General features: G+C 45.9%; 1 protein-coding gene across 1 annotated transcript; it reads left to right on the top strand.

Annotated features, from left to right (window-relative positions):
* The first annotated feature begins 2,713 nt into the window (after nt 1-2,713).
* tmem161a (transmembrane protein 161A) lies at nt 2,714-10,303 on the top strand. Its single transcript, XM_069186076.1, has 12 exons — nt 2,714-2,822; nt 3,489-3,592; nt 3,975-4,058; nt 4,322-4,419; nt 5,020-5,176; nt 5,812-5,963; nt 6,394-6,454; nt 6,543-6,686; nt 6,940-7,053; nt 7,726-7,900; nt 8,447-8,543; nt 9,045-10,303. The coding sequence occupies exons 1-12, from the start codon at nt 2,820-2,822 to the stop codon at nt 9,344-9,346; spliced, it is 1,491 nt and encodes a 496-aa protein (XP_069042177.1). The 5' UTR covers nt 2,714-2,819; the 3' UTR covers nt 9,347-10,303.
* Nucleotides 10,304-14,873: the final 4,570 nt, after the last annotated feature.

Genomic DNA, 14,873 nt, shown 5'->3' with positions numbered 1-14,873 from the left:
GCTAGGCAGAAACTTTAGGGGGCACGAAGTGCTTTTTGGCAAACTGAATTTATTCAAATCAAAAGGGAAGTATTTTTGCTTTCCTTCCATCAGCGGTGAGTTTTGCACCTCTCACATTCAGAAGTTCATTAAGAAAATCCAACACACAAGGTAAATTGCAGTTTTAAAGCCAATTAAACTGGAACAAATGTTGAAGCTGTGATACAGTAAAATAAAAAAGATATATGTAGTCAATATTAAGTTAATTCCATGAAAATGAAACATAAACGTTTCATCTGAACAATTTCCAACCAATTCTTATTCATGGCATTTTCTAAATTTCCCAGGATCACTTACAACATCATATAGTCCTACACAACATGTTAAAAGAGAGCACAATTATAAAGTTCTTATAAAACCTCTATTGTCCAGCCCATTTTGGAGTTCTTGTCCTACATACAAATATGCAACAATTATTTTATCATATTAAACCTAAGATAAATGTTTTGATCTCCACAAGATCTTCAGTGATAGCTTTTCACAGAGCCATCGTCCAGATGCATTGTGTTAATATCAGGCTGACAGAAAAAACACTGCCCTGATGCATATACAGAAAAATGCTCTGTCTTTAAAAATAAATTCTGATAAAGCTAACTCTGCCTTTAGTACTGCTGCCAAAAGCTCAGTGTGCTACATGCATATTTAGTACCTTAATCTTAATGATTTGCATAATTTTCTCTCCAGGCAGCCTAACATAAGACTGGTGAACGCCAAGACATGTTCAAAGCATGCCAAAGAGAGATTATCATTAAAGAGATTTCAAACTAGGCGCTCAGGGTATTCCAAAAGTATGTTGTAGAACTAAGACTGGAGAAAAACCGAGGAATTAGTGGCAGCAAGATTAGCACAGGAGAAATCAAATGTGTGTATGTGTATATATATATGTAGTTATCAAAGTTTTACAGCTGCTTAGTAAAACAATCATCTGAAAAAAAAAAACTTTTGTTTTAGGGTAACTGGTTTTGATGTGCAAAAATCGACACCTTGGGTATTACTGATACAGGAGGCCGTTTTGCCAGAGAACAACAGGATATGGGAACAGAATTAGACGAGGGTGGTCAAAACACTACACCTGGTCTGAACCTTGGATGTTTGCCTCGACCGAAACACCTCACACAACCTGTAAGAAACAACCGGCAGCTCAGGTCGGGAAGCTGGGCGAGGTAAATTTTATGAACCCTTAATGAGTACCTACCTAATGTACCTACACATTAAGGGTTAATAAAGAGCATTAAGCGTGGTAAATGGAAAAAAAACAATATCCAAGCAGAGAGTAACCAGAGAGAAAAGCAATAAAAGATGTCCTGCACAATACTGGGAAACACTGGGGAAAACCTCACCTCGATTTCAAGCTGTCGTCAAGGATCAAGACGCGGCTAGCAGAGCTACTGTGAACGAGGGAGACAAGGGCGGACCGCTTGTAAATTATTATCCTGCGAAAAAACAAACAAACAAACAAACAAACAAACAAACAAACAAACAAACAAACAAACAAACAAACAAAAGCTTTTAGGATGGTGTTTACAAATTGTAATTGTGGAAATCTATTCTTTTTACAGCATATATAAAGTTATTAGTTGCAGGTGAACCGGGGGACGTTTCTTTTACTATATTTTCTTTGTACACGTAGTTTTTTTTACGGTTTTCATAACTTTGTTTCAATATGCCAGATACATTTTAACAGTACAAAACGCCACAGAAATGAAACCTACGTTGTCTATGGCCGCGAATAAAAATAAATATTGACATCTCACGGCACATTTCCAAAGAGAAACCAGAAGGGACACTGGTAATATTTGTTGTAGACAGAATTCGTGAATGTAATATAATTAATTTATTGTTTATAAACAAGAAGAGTCCGTGAGTCACGGAAGTGAAATTTTAATAAAATACCATGTTCACAATAGCATTTATGTTTTAAACCCCCCTCATTTCATATTCGTTTATTGATGTAGTTAAAAAAATAAAGTTAACTGAACTTTTTTCAGGTTACGTGGTAAAATTAAAGGTTTCGACGTCAGTAATTTTGTCCGCCAGAGAAAAAGACGTTAAAATATAAAAAGTAAATATTACAACGATATAGCTCGCGCTATGTCACCTTTAAGTTTGCGCGCCAGGCATTACACGGCAGGTGGGACGCGCGGCATCATGGGGGCTGTAGTCTTAGGAGAGAAATGCAAAAACATTTTGGAGGCCTGACAGAAAATGACGAGCATTTTAGGCTGGGCAATGTCCACTTTATGATGAAGAGGCGGGTGCACAGAGGATTTACCTAGAACAAATCCAGGGATTAAGAAGATTAAACAAGGACACGCCACTGACAGGCCAGGGAATTCGTCTTCCTACAGAGAACTGGCATTCAAATTTAATATTGTGTTTTTTAATTAATGTCATGCATGTATATATATATAAAAATAATCTGTAACGCTATCTGCATGCTGTCCTTGAAAAGCCAGATATGACACTTTGGAAATGATCACAAAAAAAACTCAAATTCCCAGAAACCTTAGGCTTTAGTGCGACTCAACCACACGGTTGAATCACGCTCTTCCCAGGACGCTGATTGGTGCGCTCCGCAGCTTGACCCCCCTCTTCCCCTTACTGGAGATTTACGAGATCACCCAATCAGATGCACCGCGGGTTAGGGATCATCCAATCCGGTTAAAGGGTAGGTTGAGCCTCAAACACGTTCTTACCAGACAGGTCCAGCTGTTGACAGAGAGAGGGGCGCTTAACTCGTGTTATTCAGCGCTGCTTATTTTAAAAATAAGACGCACAAAATGGTGAGTACGTTAATTTATTTTTTTTACTTGTCCGATCTTTGTGTATAAAGCTACGCAAGTGAAAGAAGACTTGCCTGATCTCGCCTATGTTTCTCAGCTGAACATAACGGAACACTTGTCAGAAACTCCGGTCATTTGTTGCAGGATCCAAAATTACGTGTTTCTATGAGCGCAGAAGCTTTGAGATAAGTGCGAATAATAATAATAATAATAATAATAATAATAATAATAATAATAATAATAATAATAATAATATCCCGTTCGGTCTATCCTCTGGCACGTACGGTGTTAAGGTCTTAAAGCGTCTCTGATCAGATCTGAAGGAGTACGGGGCAGATTTCTGAGCAGTTGAAGGATCGCCTCAGCTGCAACACGTTGCCCCCACCTGTCGCTTTCTTAGGATCTTGTTGGCTTATGACCTTGCGGGCTCAGAGTCAGCGATTGTGCTCGTATGCACTGCAGGGTAGTGGGATGGAGGCGGTGTAGCGCGGTGGTCGGTCAAGCGCTTATGGACACGGCCGCCGGCTTGGTCGCCTTTTTATTTATTCACCCCCCGTGTCAAAGACAAACCGCCCCAAAAATAAGAACGCGCGTGATGGCCGGGCGTCCGTGGGGCTGTGCTCCAGGGTGTGAGAGAGTGAGAGAGTCTCTGGTCCTCCCCCACAGGCGCTGATGGGCATCCAGCTGGTGGTCAGCCTGCTGGTGGGCAGCATCATGCAGAGGATGGCCCCTCACTACTCCTTTGCCCGCTGGCTCCTCTGCAACGGCAGGTAGGTCAGAAACAAATACCCCCCCACTTATGACAGGTGATAGGTCACCAGCCTAATGCCAAGAGCATGCCAGCCTCTGCCATGATCAGTGTCCACTGCTGCAGTTTGTATTTAGTGTCATTCCACACACATTGCACAGAGTGGACTGGGGTGTTTGGGTGAGGTTGCGCCAAGGGAAGTTTTAATTCAGTTCCCACCTTGGAGTGTTAAAGTTAATGTGAAGGGGTTCTGTTATGCGATCTTCCTTAATTCGCGAGATCTTCTCCCTTTGAAGGTAAGCGTGGCGCGGCAGGGTGGTGGATGAGCCGTGGTCACTCTGAGCTGGACTGGAAGTCGTTGTCCCAGTGTGATAACCTTGCCCATCTCTTCTCCCCTGGTCCAGCCTCTATCGATTCAAACACCCCTCGGAGGGGGAGCTGTGCGCTCTGGCAGGGAAACAGGTGCCAAGGAACAACAGGCGAGACAGGTGAGGCTCTCTGTGACTCTGTTCAGGGTTAATGCACGGCTAATTCCAGAGCAAGTGTTTCCAGATTCATCACTGCAAGGAAGGTGTAGTCCTTTAATTCCTAGGCACCGGGGTTTTGTCATTCAGTTCAGTCGACAGGATGAAACATTACCAGGCTTCACTCTTTTTTGATCACGTCTTCTGAAAGTTCACTTGCGCCAGTGAAATCTGCGAAGGAGTTTTGCCTCTGTAACACACGACGGCTGAACTTTCGTGTTTCCTAGGAGACATAACGGGGCCGCAGAGAGCAAGCCCCTCACAGTACCCAAAGACATCGACCTCCACCTGGAAGCTGCTCCTATCGGCGCGCTGGACGCCCTGGGTAAGGTGTCCACAGTGCTGGTGGGGTCAGGCCCACAGCTGCGCTGGACTCTTGACGACAGAGGCCGGTGTGGAGCTGTAGACCAAGCCCACTCACACAGTCACACACCACCAAAGGGGGCACTTTTATCCTGCACTAGTGCTTGAACTCCCACCTGCTCTCTCCTCATAGGAGTTAAAATACCAACTTAAAATACAGAAATGAATCTTTTCAAATAGACACGTGTGCTTATTTACACAATAAGTCATTCAAATGCTGGTTTCAGAACTTAAAAGGGAGACAAATTTTGAAGCCACGAAGCTGTAACATAAGTGAAGATACTTACATGTCCATAATGTCTTCTGAATTTAGTAATAATGTCATTTTACACAGGCAGCATGGTGGCGCAGGGATACGTATTGCTGCCTTGCAGCACTGGGGCCGTAGAGCTGGGGTGCTGTGTGTGTGGAGTTTGTATGTTCTCCTCTGTGCTCCGGTTTCCTCCAAAGACATGCTGGTATGTTATTTGGCTTCTGGGAAGCAGGCCCTAGGCTGTTTCCTAACTGCTCAGGAAGGCCCAATAATGTTGGGATCATTTCTGTAACTTGTACTTTTTTCCAGTTCTCCGTTTTTTCCTGGAGTACCAGTGGCTGGTTGACTTTGCCGTTTATGCTCTGGGCGTCTACCTGTTCACGGAGGGCTACTACTGCCTCGCGGACGCCAGCAAGGAGGTCAATATTGGAGCCATCTGGTGCTTCCTGGCTGTCCTCTTCACTGTGTATCCTTCACTCCGAGGGCCCAATGGGACCGGGTGCCTGAAGCAGGAGGGCACTGCTAGTTGAGCTGCTCGGACTAGCTTGCTGCGTGTGGTGCTGTCGGGGAGAGACCTGCCTCTCCTCGGGACCAGGGCTGGACTGCCCGCAGTGTTTTAAAAGATGGTGGGAAGGTGGGCGGGGTCAGGGGCGTCGGCCTGCACTTCCTCTTTCTCCCCCGTGTGCGCACGTGGGCTTTGTAGACGAGAGCCAAGATGTGAAAAACCCACACAGGGCTGTTCCAGATCGGAGTGTTTCCAGATGATTCATTGCAAACTTGATTTGCTCCTGCTTCATTTTCGAACCACTCTGCTGAGCAGCTACAGCATAGAGCTGTTAGGGAGTGTTTTTACCTGAGTGATAGGTGTTTCGATTCCTCCTCCAGCAGTGCGCAGGTTTGCATAGGCTTGTCTTGCTCTTAAAGCAGTTCCCAGGATCCTCCCTTTTGCCTTTATTTAGTGCTGAAAATGCGGCGTGATATGGATCTGTAACCCTGTGTCCCGTGCCTGTGTGTGTCTCGCTGTTTCTGGGACACCGCCGTCCTCCATAGTGACCTACGCACCCCCTCAGCCAGCGGTGTTGACCCTTGACCTCTCGTCAGGCGGACTCTCTTCACTCTGATGAGCCACTACTTCCGCTCGGAGGAGGGGGGCGAGCGCTCCGTGTGCCTGGCGTTCGGCTTCCTCTCCCTGCTGGTGGCCATGCTGGTGCTGGTGGTGCGGGACGATTACCTGGAGTTCGGTCTGGAGCCCGGTACGTGCCCCCCCCGTGTGCGGGACAGTCCCCTCCGGCGCTCGGAGCGCTTAGGACACGGCCCCTCTGAACTGAGCGCAGATCTGAAATCCATCTAGCGGCCCACTGTTTCACTTATCTGCCGTTTTCTGAAGAAGATCTGTATTTGTTGCACCCTGTGTTATGCCACCATCCGGAATCCCTTCCCTGACATTTTGGAATTGGATTTCTTCAGATTGCCTGACAAATCGGGGGTCCGTCATTCATACAGTCCCCCTCTTTCACTTGTCCCCAGCTACAGGACAGGGCAGGGCTTCAGGGCAGGAGTTTCAGCGCTTTATGTCTGCTGTACTCTCGGGGTTAATTTTTTCCTTTTTAAAAGGGGTCTGTGAAAACTTTGTTTCAGCTCCAAGATTTACAAGGGGTGGCTTATTTATTTATTTTTTTTCAGGCCTCGCCGTTGTGTTTGATAACCTGGAGGCTTTTCTGAAACAGCAAGGCTGGTATTGGTCGTGAGTATTGAGTTTCTTAATCTAAAGAAAAACGATTTTGAGTTCTAACCGGCCTCTCTCCGGCTGAACCTCCCTGTTTCCCTGACAGGATCCCCGTGACCAGGCTGGGCTTGAAGCTGGGCTTGGCAGCTCTCTGCTCCTTCATCGGTGCTCTGCTCGCCTTCCCTGGCCTCCGACTGGCCCAGACGCATTTGGATGCCCTGGACATGAACTCAGACCGGCCAATGATCCAGTACGAAATCTGCCTCTTTGTCGAAGAATGCCTGTTCAGATCACTCATGCCTCTCTTGTTGAACTGTTAAACCTGGAACAAGGTACCCAGCCATGCTGTTGAAGTGGATACCTTGGTGTTCCAGACACGGGCAGGGTGGATCAGTTAGCTACCAGCCACCGTACCCCCCAAAGCTGGCCTTCACTCAGTGCGGACAGTGTTCCTGTGAGATAGCCCCTTCGCTCTAAACATCTGACATCTTTTCCTTTCCCAGAATTCTCCTCCATGCCAGCTTCCTTTCTCCGATGGTGGTGGTGTTGCTGTGGGTGAAGCCCATTGCCCGTGACTTCCTGGAGAGCGCCCCCCTGGGGAACAGCACAGTCTCCCTGTGAGTGTGACCTTTCACCCCCATCTCCCCCGATCCCACTACACGCACTCCTGACTTGCCATTCAGTCTGCAGAGCGGTGCTGTGTTCAGTCTGCAATGTTTGTGGTGCATTGCTTAGCAGTGTGTGAATCCAGTGTGTGGATTCCATGATGTTGGTCATGTTGACAGATTTTTTTTTTGCAGTCACATTTGTTGATATACTGTAGCTCAGACTACAGTATTTTATTTTTTTTCCCCCCAAAGTCAAAATAAAAAAGAGCTCAGACAGAGGGAGATAAAAATTTTGAAGCCGTGCCTTCGTCTTTTACAATTGCAGCACTGGAAATTAATAATAATAGTTGCTTACTCTTATAGAGTGCTTTACAAGTTATGGGGATCCCCTCCATCACCAGTGTGCAGCCCCACCTGGATGATGCACCAGTCCGCTCCCCACACACCAGCTCTCAGTGGGGAGGAGAGCAGAGTGATGAAGCCAGTTCAGAGAGGGGGATTATTAGGAGGCAATGTTTGGTAAAGGCCAGGAGGAAATTTGGCCAGGACACCGGGGTAACACCCCTACTCTTTTCGAGAAACGCCCAGATTATTGAATTTGGACTGTCGGACTAATCCTGTATCCCGCCAGCACCACAGGGATGGCTCAAGCAGAGTGTTTCTCCTTGTGTCTGTGGTCAGGATGTCGAGCTCCACGTTCGACTCGGTGCGCCTGTGGACTGTCCTGGCGCTGTGTGCCCTGCGCTTGGCCCTCGCCCGCCACCACCTGCAGGCCTACCTCAACCTGGCACACAAGTGGGTGGAGCAGATGAAGAGGGAGGCGGGGCGCATCGCTGCCATTGACATCCAGAGGAAGGTGAGGAGCTGGGGTCCTTCCCACTGTCGAGGCCACGCCCCTCCATGTGCAGAGTGCTGTAGAGAGGCTGACCACCGATCTGCCTGTCGGAAATGAAAGCCCTTTTAATGGAGCTGCATGGCTCACTAGTGACAGCATCAGGGTTTTCTGCTTTCACTCATCTGAGCTCTCAAGCTACAAAGCCTAAGCGATTATGTATTACCAAAACCTCATCACTGGCAGTTTAACAATACCTGTGAAGCATGCAGGAATTTGTTTTTTCAGGATAAGGATTTTCTATCCTTTCCATAAAAGCATGGATCATGCCCAAGTTCATTTTGTGTCTTGGCATACAATGGGACTCCTTTGCTTCAAAAGAATCACTTCTCGGGTATTTTTAGGTTATGCAATAATTAAGATGGTCCGGAGTACATACTTCTTAGTTTCTGACTGTTTTGTGGGCTTTCTGCATTCGTATACTGAAAGTAAGGGTGTTGCGTGAAACTGTATCACTCTGCGTGTGTTTGCTCGCTCTGTAACCTGGTGTCTCCACCTCCCGCCCCACAGGTGACCCGTGTGTTCTGTTACCTGACTGTGGTCACGCTGCAGTACCTGGGCCCCATCCTGCTCATGGCTTTCTCCACCCTGCTGCTGAAATCGCTGGGTAAGAGCTGCTGACAGCACCGGACTGGGCAGGACAAATACTCTCTTATGAAAGGGTCCCGGATCAGCACCATCTGAGCTCTGTGAATGAGTGTGGTTCCTCTGCATCATGAACACGCTAGACTTTGCCATCAGACCTTCGGTCCTCACCTCCTGGGGGAATCCAGTGACCTTGAGGGCGAAGCAGCGTGCTGCAGAGATGCGCAGGCTTTAAGGGTGCCACTGAATTCAGAAGAGGTTTGTTAGCCAGCACTTTGCTGCGCTAGGTGGTGTAGCGTGAATGCTTCCAGTGTGGCCTTCTGAGCAGGGTTCGTTTAAATATTTTGAGTTTTCTAAGCCAAAGGTGTCGGAGCCTCCATGTCTCCCTCTCTCCTGTGAGCACAGAGGCTCTGCTCTTGTCCTGCCCCGAGCCGAGAGCTGCTGGGATATTGGGCGGTTTTGCCTCCTCAGCTCAGCTGCTCCGCGTGGGTCAGTCATTTCTGCCCTCTCTCTGCTCTTGCAGGGGGCCACTCCTGGGGTTTGTTCCCAGACTCCCCCGGCCCGCCGCCCGCCGTGCTGCCCCCCGCGCCCCTGCCCACGGCCGCCCCCCCCGGCGTTGAAGACGAGGACGGGGGGGAGGAGTACGAGGAGGACCTTCAGGCCACGGTGGCGCGCTTCTCCGCGGCGCTGAGTGCCCTGCGCGCCGCCCTCACCCCCGGCTTCTACAGAGGCCTCTTCTCCTTCCTCACCTGGTGGGTGGCGGCCTGTCAGGTGATCAGCAGCCTGTTCGGGGTTTATTTCCACCAGTACCTCATGCACTCCTAGGGGACCGGCTCTGCAGCCCTCCCAGATCTCTCCCAGGACAGAGGAGCTAGCCGGGCAGCTTTCATTCTCTCCCGGACAGGAAGGGGTCGGGCTCATGCATCCCTCAGAACTGCAGAAGGGCTTCGTTTACATCCACCCGCTGCCTGTAACTCACCGGCCCTCCCACTTCCTGTGATGCGTTTCCTGTTTCCTGCTGTCCTGGAAGCTCAGCTCTCGCACCATGTCGACAATCGAACCTCCAGAGTTCTGGAGAAGGGAGACGAGCCAGAAACGGACATTTCTTCGTCTGCGGGCTGAGGAAGGCACAGAAATGTCTGGGAATTCTTAGTGTGGTTTTTTTTTTCCCCCTTGTTTTGCATTTTTTGCCCCTGAGGCTTGCATGAAGTATAGTGTTGACCCAACCAGGACCTGGCCTCAATTATTCGTGCCGGTTTCTGCTCCGCCTCTCCAGGCTTTAATGAAGTGCCTGAAACTCAGGGATCTGTAAATGCTTTGGGGTGTGTTAGGGTACCAAATGGGTGTTGTTTTTGTTTTCTGTTACTATGTATGAAAGCCCACAGCCAGAGAAAAAAAAGAAAAACTTTTAGCAGGTGTGTTAATTATAATTCAGTATCTATAAAAGAAAGACGGAAGAATCCAATTTCATTTTGTCTGTTGAGGACTGAGTCCTGTTACAATGGTCTGTACCTGCAGGAGTGATTTACTACTCACTGTACTCATATTCAGAGTTAATTTTCTGGAAAAAAATCTGAAATGTGATTCATTCTAATTTTAAAAAAAAATCCTAATTGTAATTTACTAATACAGGACGTTGAACAATGATCAATCCAAAGAACGGCCAATCTCCTGATCCGATCTTTGATAGTTTTTCTTGCTGTAGATGAGAGACAAACGTTTTTATGTGTGATTAAGAAATAAAAAAGCAAGTATTTATTAAAAAAAAATGCATGAATTGAGTGACCCATGTGTGTTTTGTTTTTTTTAGTATTGTTATTTATATATCCATGCCCTCCTTGTAGCGCATGTGAGTTTAAAGAAGATAAACTGTGCTCTTTTGCAGTACTCTCGATAAATGGTTTCTGAAAGGGATGTAGGGAGAGTTATAAAAAGGCTTGTATTAGTCATCAGTTACGTCCGCTCATTGCAGTTCTGCTCCGTGCGACAGCGGGAACATTTCCACTGAAGGGCTAAATATGATCATTTGTACGGTGTAATTTACAAGTAAAGTAACCGTCCTGCAAAGAGCTTTTAACTCCTTTATTTTTTTCTATTTATGTAGTATTATTTGACTACTTGGGGCGTTGTTTCTTCAGAAAATTATTTTTAAAATAAGCATGGGAGAGATTTCAGAGCTTGGCAACTCATAACCCTGTCAATTCCTCGAAAGCGAAGGTATTCATTGCCGGTTTAAAGGGAGAACTTAAAATTTCAGAACTACACTATCTCAGATGAGAACTGTAAAACAGTCAAGATTTCTCCCTATTCGGCGCTGCTTCGAGACTGTCAGTCAAAGGCGTCTTTGACTGAGAGCACTTGTATTCCACACATAAACGCGTTTTCCCTTTGTCTTTCTGCAAGACTTGTTGTGCTTTGCTGTAACCGGGCCTAAATCCAGAAACTATCTGCAGAGCCTTCATCTTTGACAGCCCTGCCTCTTCCTCGCGGCAGTCCATCTCTGAGACAAAGGTACTGGCAGCCGAGCGGGAGCCAGTGTATTAATTATGTCCCATCGAGGATGGGGGGGACGTTAAGCCGAACATCAAATACTTCTGTAGCAAATGACATCCCGCATGACAATGCCTCGTCTACCAACCCAGAAATTAGCAATTCCAGACGTCTTTTTTTTGTGCCGTTTGAACGTCAGCAATAACTCGTAATAATGCCCTGTCTGAGTCTGTGACCTTAACCCCGGATTTTATTGCGATTTAATTCCCCCCTAAACCGGGCCTGTTTTCCGGGGAACAGACTGGGGGATGCGTTATCAATTGTCACCGTTACTTTACTAATAATTATGCTAGTCGTTTCAGACTCGTGGTACCACGTAACTCGTTTGTTAAGTAAATCGTTTTTCTTCTTTTGGGACAGGTAACGCACAGATCGGGTTTATGTGTCAAGGCGAGGTTCTCTGGACGGATAGGAAGAGCTGATTTCCCTTCGTAAGCGAAAACATACATGTTTTGGCCATAACAAACCCCCCCAATTTACAGTTGGAGCTTTTGTTTCGTACAAGTTTCAGAAATATAGCTATGGATAAAATGGATTTGAGCCCAGGGAAAGAGCGTCTCTGTTGAATCGGTGCGCCGGCTGCCCTACGGTCCACTGAGCGCCCGTCTGAAATCCGACATGATTTATTAGTGATATTATTTGATTTCCCCACCAAATTAGAATCGACCAAGCGGCCCAGCTGAAGGAAGAACGGCCGTGCCCCTGTGCTGTCGGAGCTTCATCGATGTCAGTAACACTGTTACAGCATCGCCACACCGATCTGCGCAGGTGACTCGCCGGCGAGTAGTCTGTCTGTGGACTTGAACAGCAACACCAGCTCGCAGAAACATGCCTAGGAACTTCTGAAGCAAGGGGTTAATGTGAACACGGCAATGTCTCTCGCCCTTAAATTGGTGTTTATTTCGTTTTCCGTTTTGAAATCACGGTCATTAAGAAGCAAACGGTCTTGCTTTTTTGTCTTCCGAACTTGTAGAAATACATACCCAACATTAGATACTGTCTGTAGACCAACACACGGATAGTTTTTTTGTTTTTACTTTCGTCTTTTGTACAACGTATTAAAAACTTGAAATAGGGTTCAGCGCTGGGAAGGTTCGCAGAAAAGAGATTTTACGTTTTTGTGAACCGCCGCGACATCATGTTCTGGGGTTTACCTTTCGGGGTGGGGTCCCGCTAGTTGTCCGCAGTTTTTGTGGCTATAATGGCAAAGCAGTTCGAAACGAAAAGAAACGTCATGTGGCAAAACCAGAGCCACCGTCTATCAGGACACAGAGCTTTTACAGCCGCATGGAAGACATGTGACCTCCCGACCCCGAAGGGACCGACTTCATGTCTGGGGCTGAACTTCCTTATGAACTCGGGACCACTCGGCCTTTGACCTCAGAGGTCATAGGGCACCAGCCACCCCCTTCAAACAACCTTTTCCCGAAAAAAAAACAACTGTTTAACGTGCCCTGCTAAACAGCTCCTGCCGCTTGTGGAGTCCAGAGGGCGAAATCTTTACATCACCAACGTCATGATCACTGTCCCATGCTCTACATTACAGAACCTAGCAACTACCAGCGCTATAAACTGCAGAAATTATTTCTGCTGGCATTGAATATGAATTAATATTGGGCTTTGCTCCAATCAAGTGTGCTGATGAAATGAATTTGGCCTTCAAATATGTGCAGTACATATGGATTTCGATAGGTATAAAGACCGACAGTGGGTCTATTTTGGATTCAAAAACTAAGATCTGATGCTTTTTTAAAAATGAAATAAGATTGTGCATTTTGTCCCCTTAAATGATGCCATAATGTCTGATGCATTTCATCTGCTTGTGGACCACGATGCCTGTAGGCCCCCCTGCTATCTTTGCTTTGCCAATGAAAACTCGAATTCTGGAATCCTGTTAGTGAGGCGCTGGTCTAGAGCACGTGAGACAGAGAGAGAAGCTGTTTCCTGACCAGCCCGAGCTGACGTTCTATGAAAAAAAAATAAGAATGCTGTCTGTGGCGCTGGGATTAGTCAGACTACAGAGGCGAAAAGTGATGTCTGACAACCTTATTTGACAAGACATGAGAACAATTATGCAGAATGAATAAAAAGGCGTACTCGTTTTTTTTGTATGGCGAGAGCTCCAGGAATTTCCACGCAGGGGTTATTTAGAAGCTGTAATGTTTCACAATGGAGGGGGGAAAAAAAAACAAAACAGCTGTTCTGAGTACTGAGTCGTTCTTGTTGTTTTTCCTTGTTCACTTCCACCTACTCCTCCTATCAGCCCCCGAATATCGTACATAGATATTGAAATGTACTCCTGGGCAGACGTCGAGATTTTTCCCAAAATCAAGAGGCTCTTGACAAGTCTGGGAGAGTGTCTAGCTTAATGAACTGGAAGGTGACAGGGCTGACATATCTATATAATTACATTAATTATGTGCATCTGTTTGGAGGCCCAGTTGCGGGCCTACAGAAGCCTGGCTGTTGCTATAGGGACCAGGGACTCGAGTATTCAGACATGCCCTGCAGACTGCCCCTGCTCTCAGGGGAGGTGCCCAGACATAACCCCCCGGGGTTTCATTTTATTTGGGAGGGGGAGAAAGCGTGTGTCTGTGTGAGTGATGGATAATTTAGGGCAATCTAAAAAAGATTTAGTTTTAAAAAGGTAAATACATTTAGCTATATATTTGATATATATATATAAACATGATAATTTTAGTTCCCTTTACATGTTTTTCTTCTTCTTCCAGCCTCCAGAACTGATCTGAGATGATCTTGGCCACGATCGTTTTTCTAAACTCTTCTGTTCGTATCAGCTCCCAGATTAAGACGTACACTGACTAGACTAAATGGGTCTCCTCGCGCGACTCCACCATTTCAAATGCTTGGCGAAAAAGAAAAAGAGATTCAAGGAGTATTATCCCATTGACACCTCAATACCTTCGCACTTTCCGAGTAGGTTTAACAAAAACATTTTGTTCATATTTTTATCTCCTTATTAATGTCGAATCAGAATCTACTAAACCTCTGTTGAATTATACGTAAGTTCTGTGCAATGAAATTGATCATTTTCTACAAGATACACAGAATGACATTGCACGTGTTCTTAAGTTGTAAACACCACAATGCATTTACACATTCTTATAATTGGGTTAATGTATCAGATGTGAGTAAGAACTTATAACTTTTTTGTACAGTTTATATATACTTGTTATGGACAAATCATACATCACATTTCTACAGATTACTATTTCATTCCAGGCACTCAAAGAACTTCGTGCTGATGTGGGATCCAAAGGAAAAGGCTCTTAGGCTTTGTTTTATCTCATGGAAGAGCGTGAACTGTACTTACAAGACTGTAAGAGAGTCATGATTTAGGTTCTAGATTTACCATTTTAAAAAAAAAATCAAGGAAAGATTAAAACCAGAAATGCATTGAAATGAATGTATCACGAGTGCAATGCTGCAGTGAACTTCTGAACTTCCCAGACTGTCCATGTAGTTGTTTCTTTTGTCAAGGAAATGATGAATGCAGCATTAACGCACAGAAAACCTTGCATGTCACTGCGGTGGTATAATTTCCAACGTTGCATTAGGGTGTTTTATTTTTATTGTTAAGGGGGACAGCGCGACCTCTTGTGGACATAGTCCGTAACTGCATAGGCAATTTATATGGCCTATTTTTTCTACCATTTTCTGTGTATAAAACTGGTTAGGATGCTAGTTTACTTTAGCAGAACGTTTCCACTTTGAATTCACCTTGCATTTGAATAAATCAGTTATATAAGACATTTTATAAGATTTTTTTTTTACTATTTTA

This window comes from Lepisosteus oculatus, chromosome 29, assembly GCF_040954835.1.
Source record: "Lepisosteus oculatus isolate fLepOcu1 chromosome 29, fLepOcu1.hap2, whole genome shotgun sequence".
In the NCBI taxonomy this organism is placed as follows: domain Eukaryota; kingdom Metazoa; phylum Chordata; class Actinopteri; order Semionotiformes; family Lepisosteidae; genus Lepisosteus; species Lepisosteus oculatus.
This window is presented reverse-complemented; position numbering and strand designations above follow the sequence as displayed.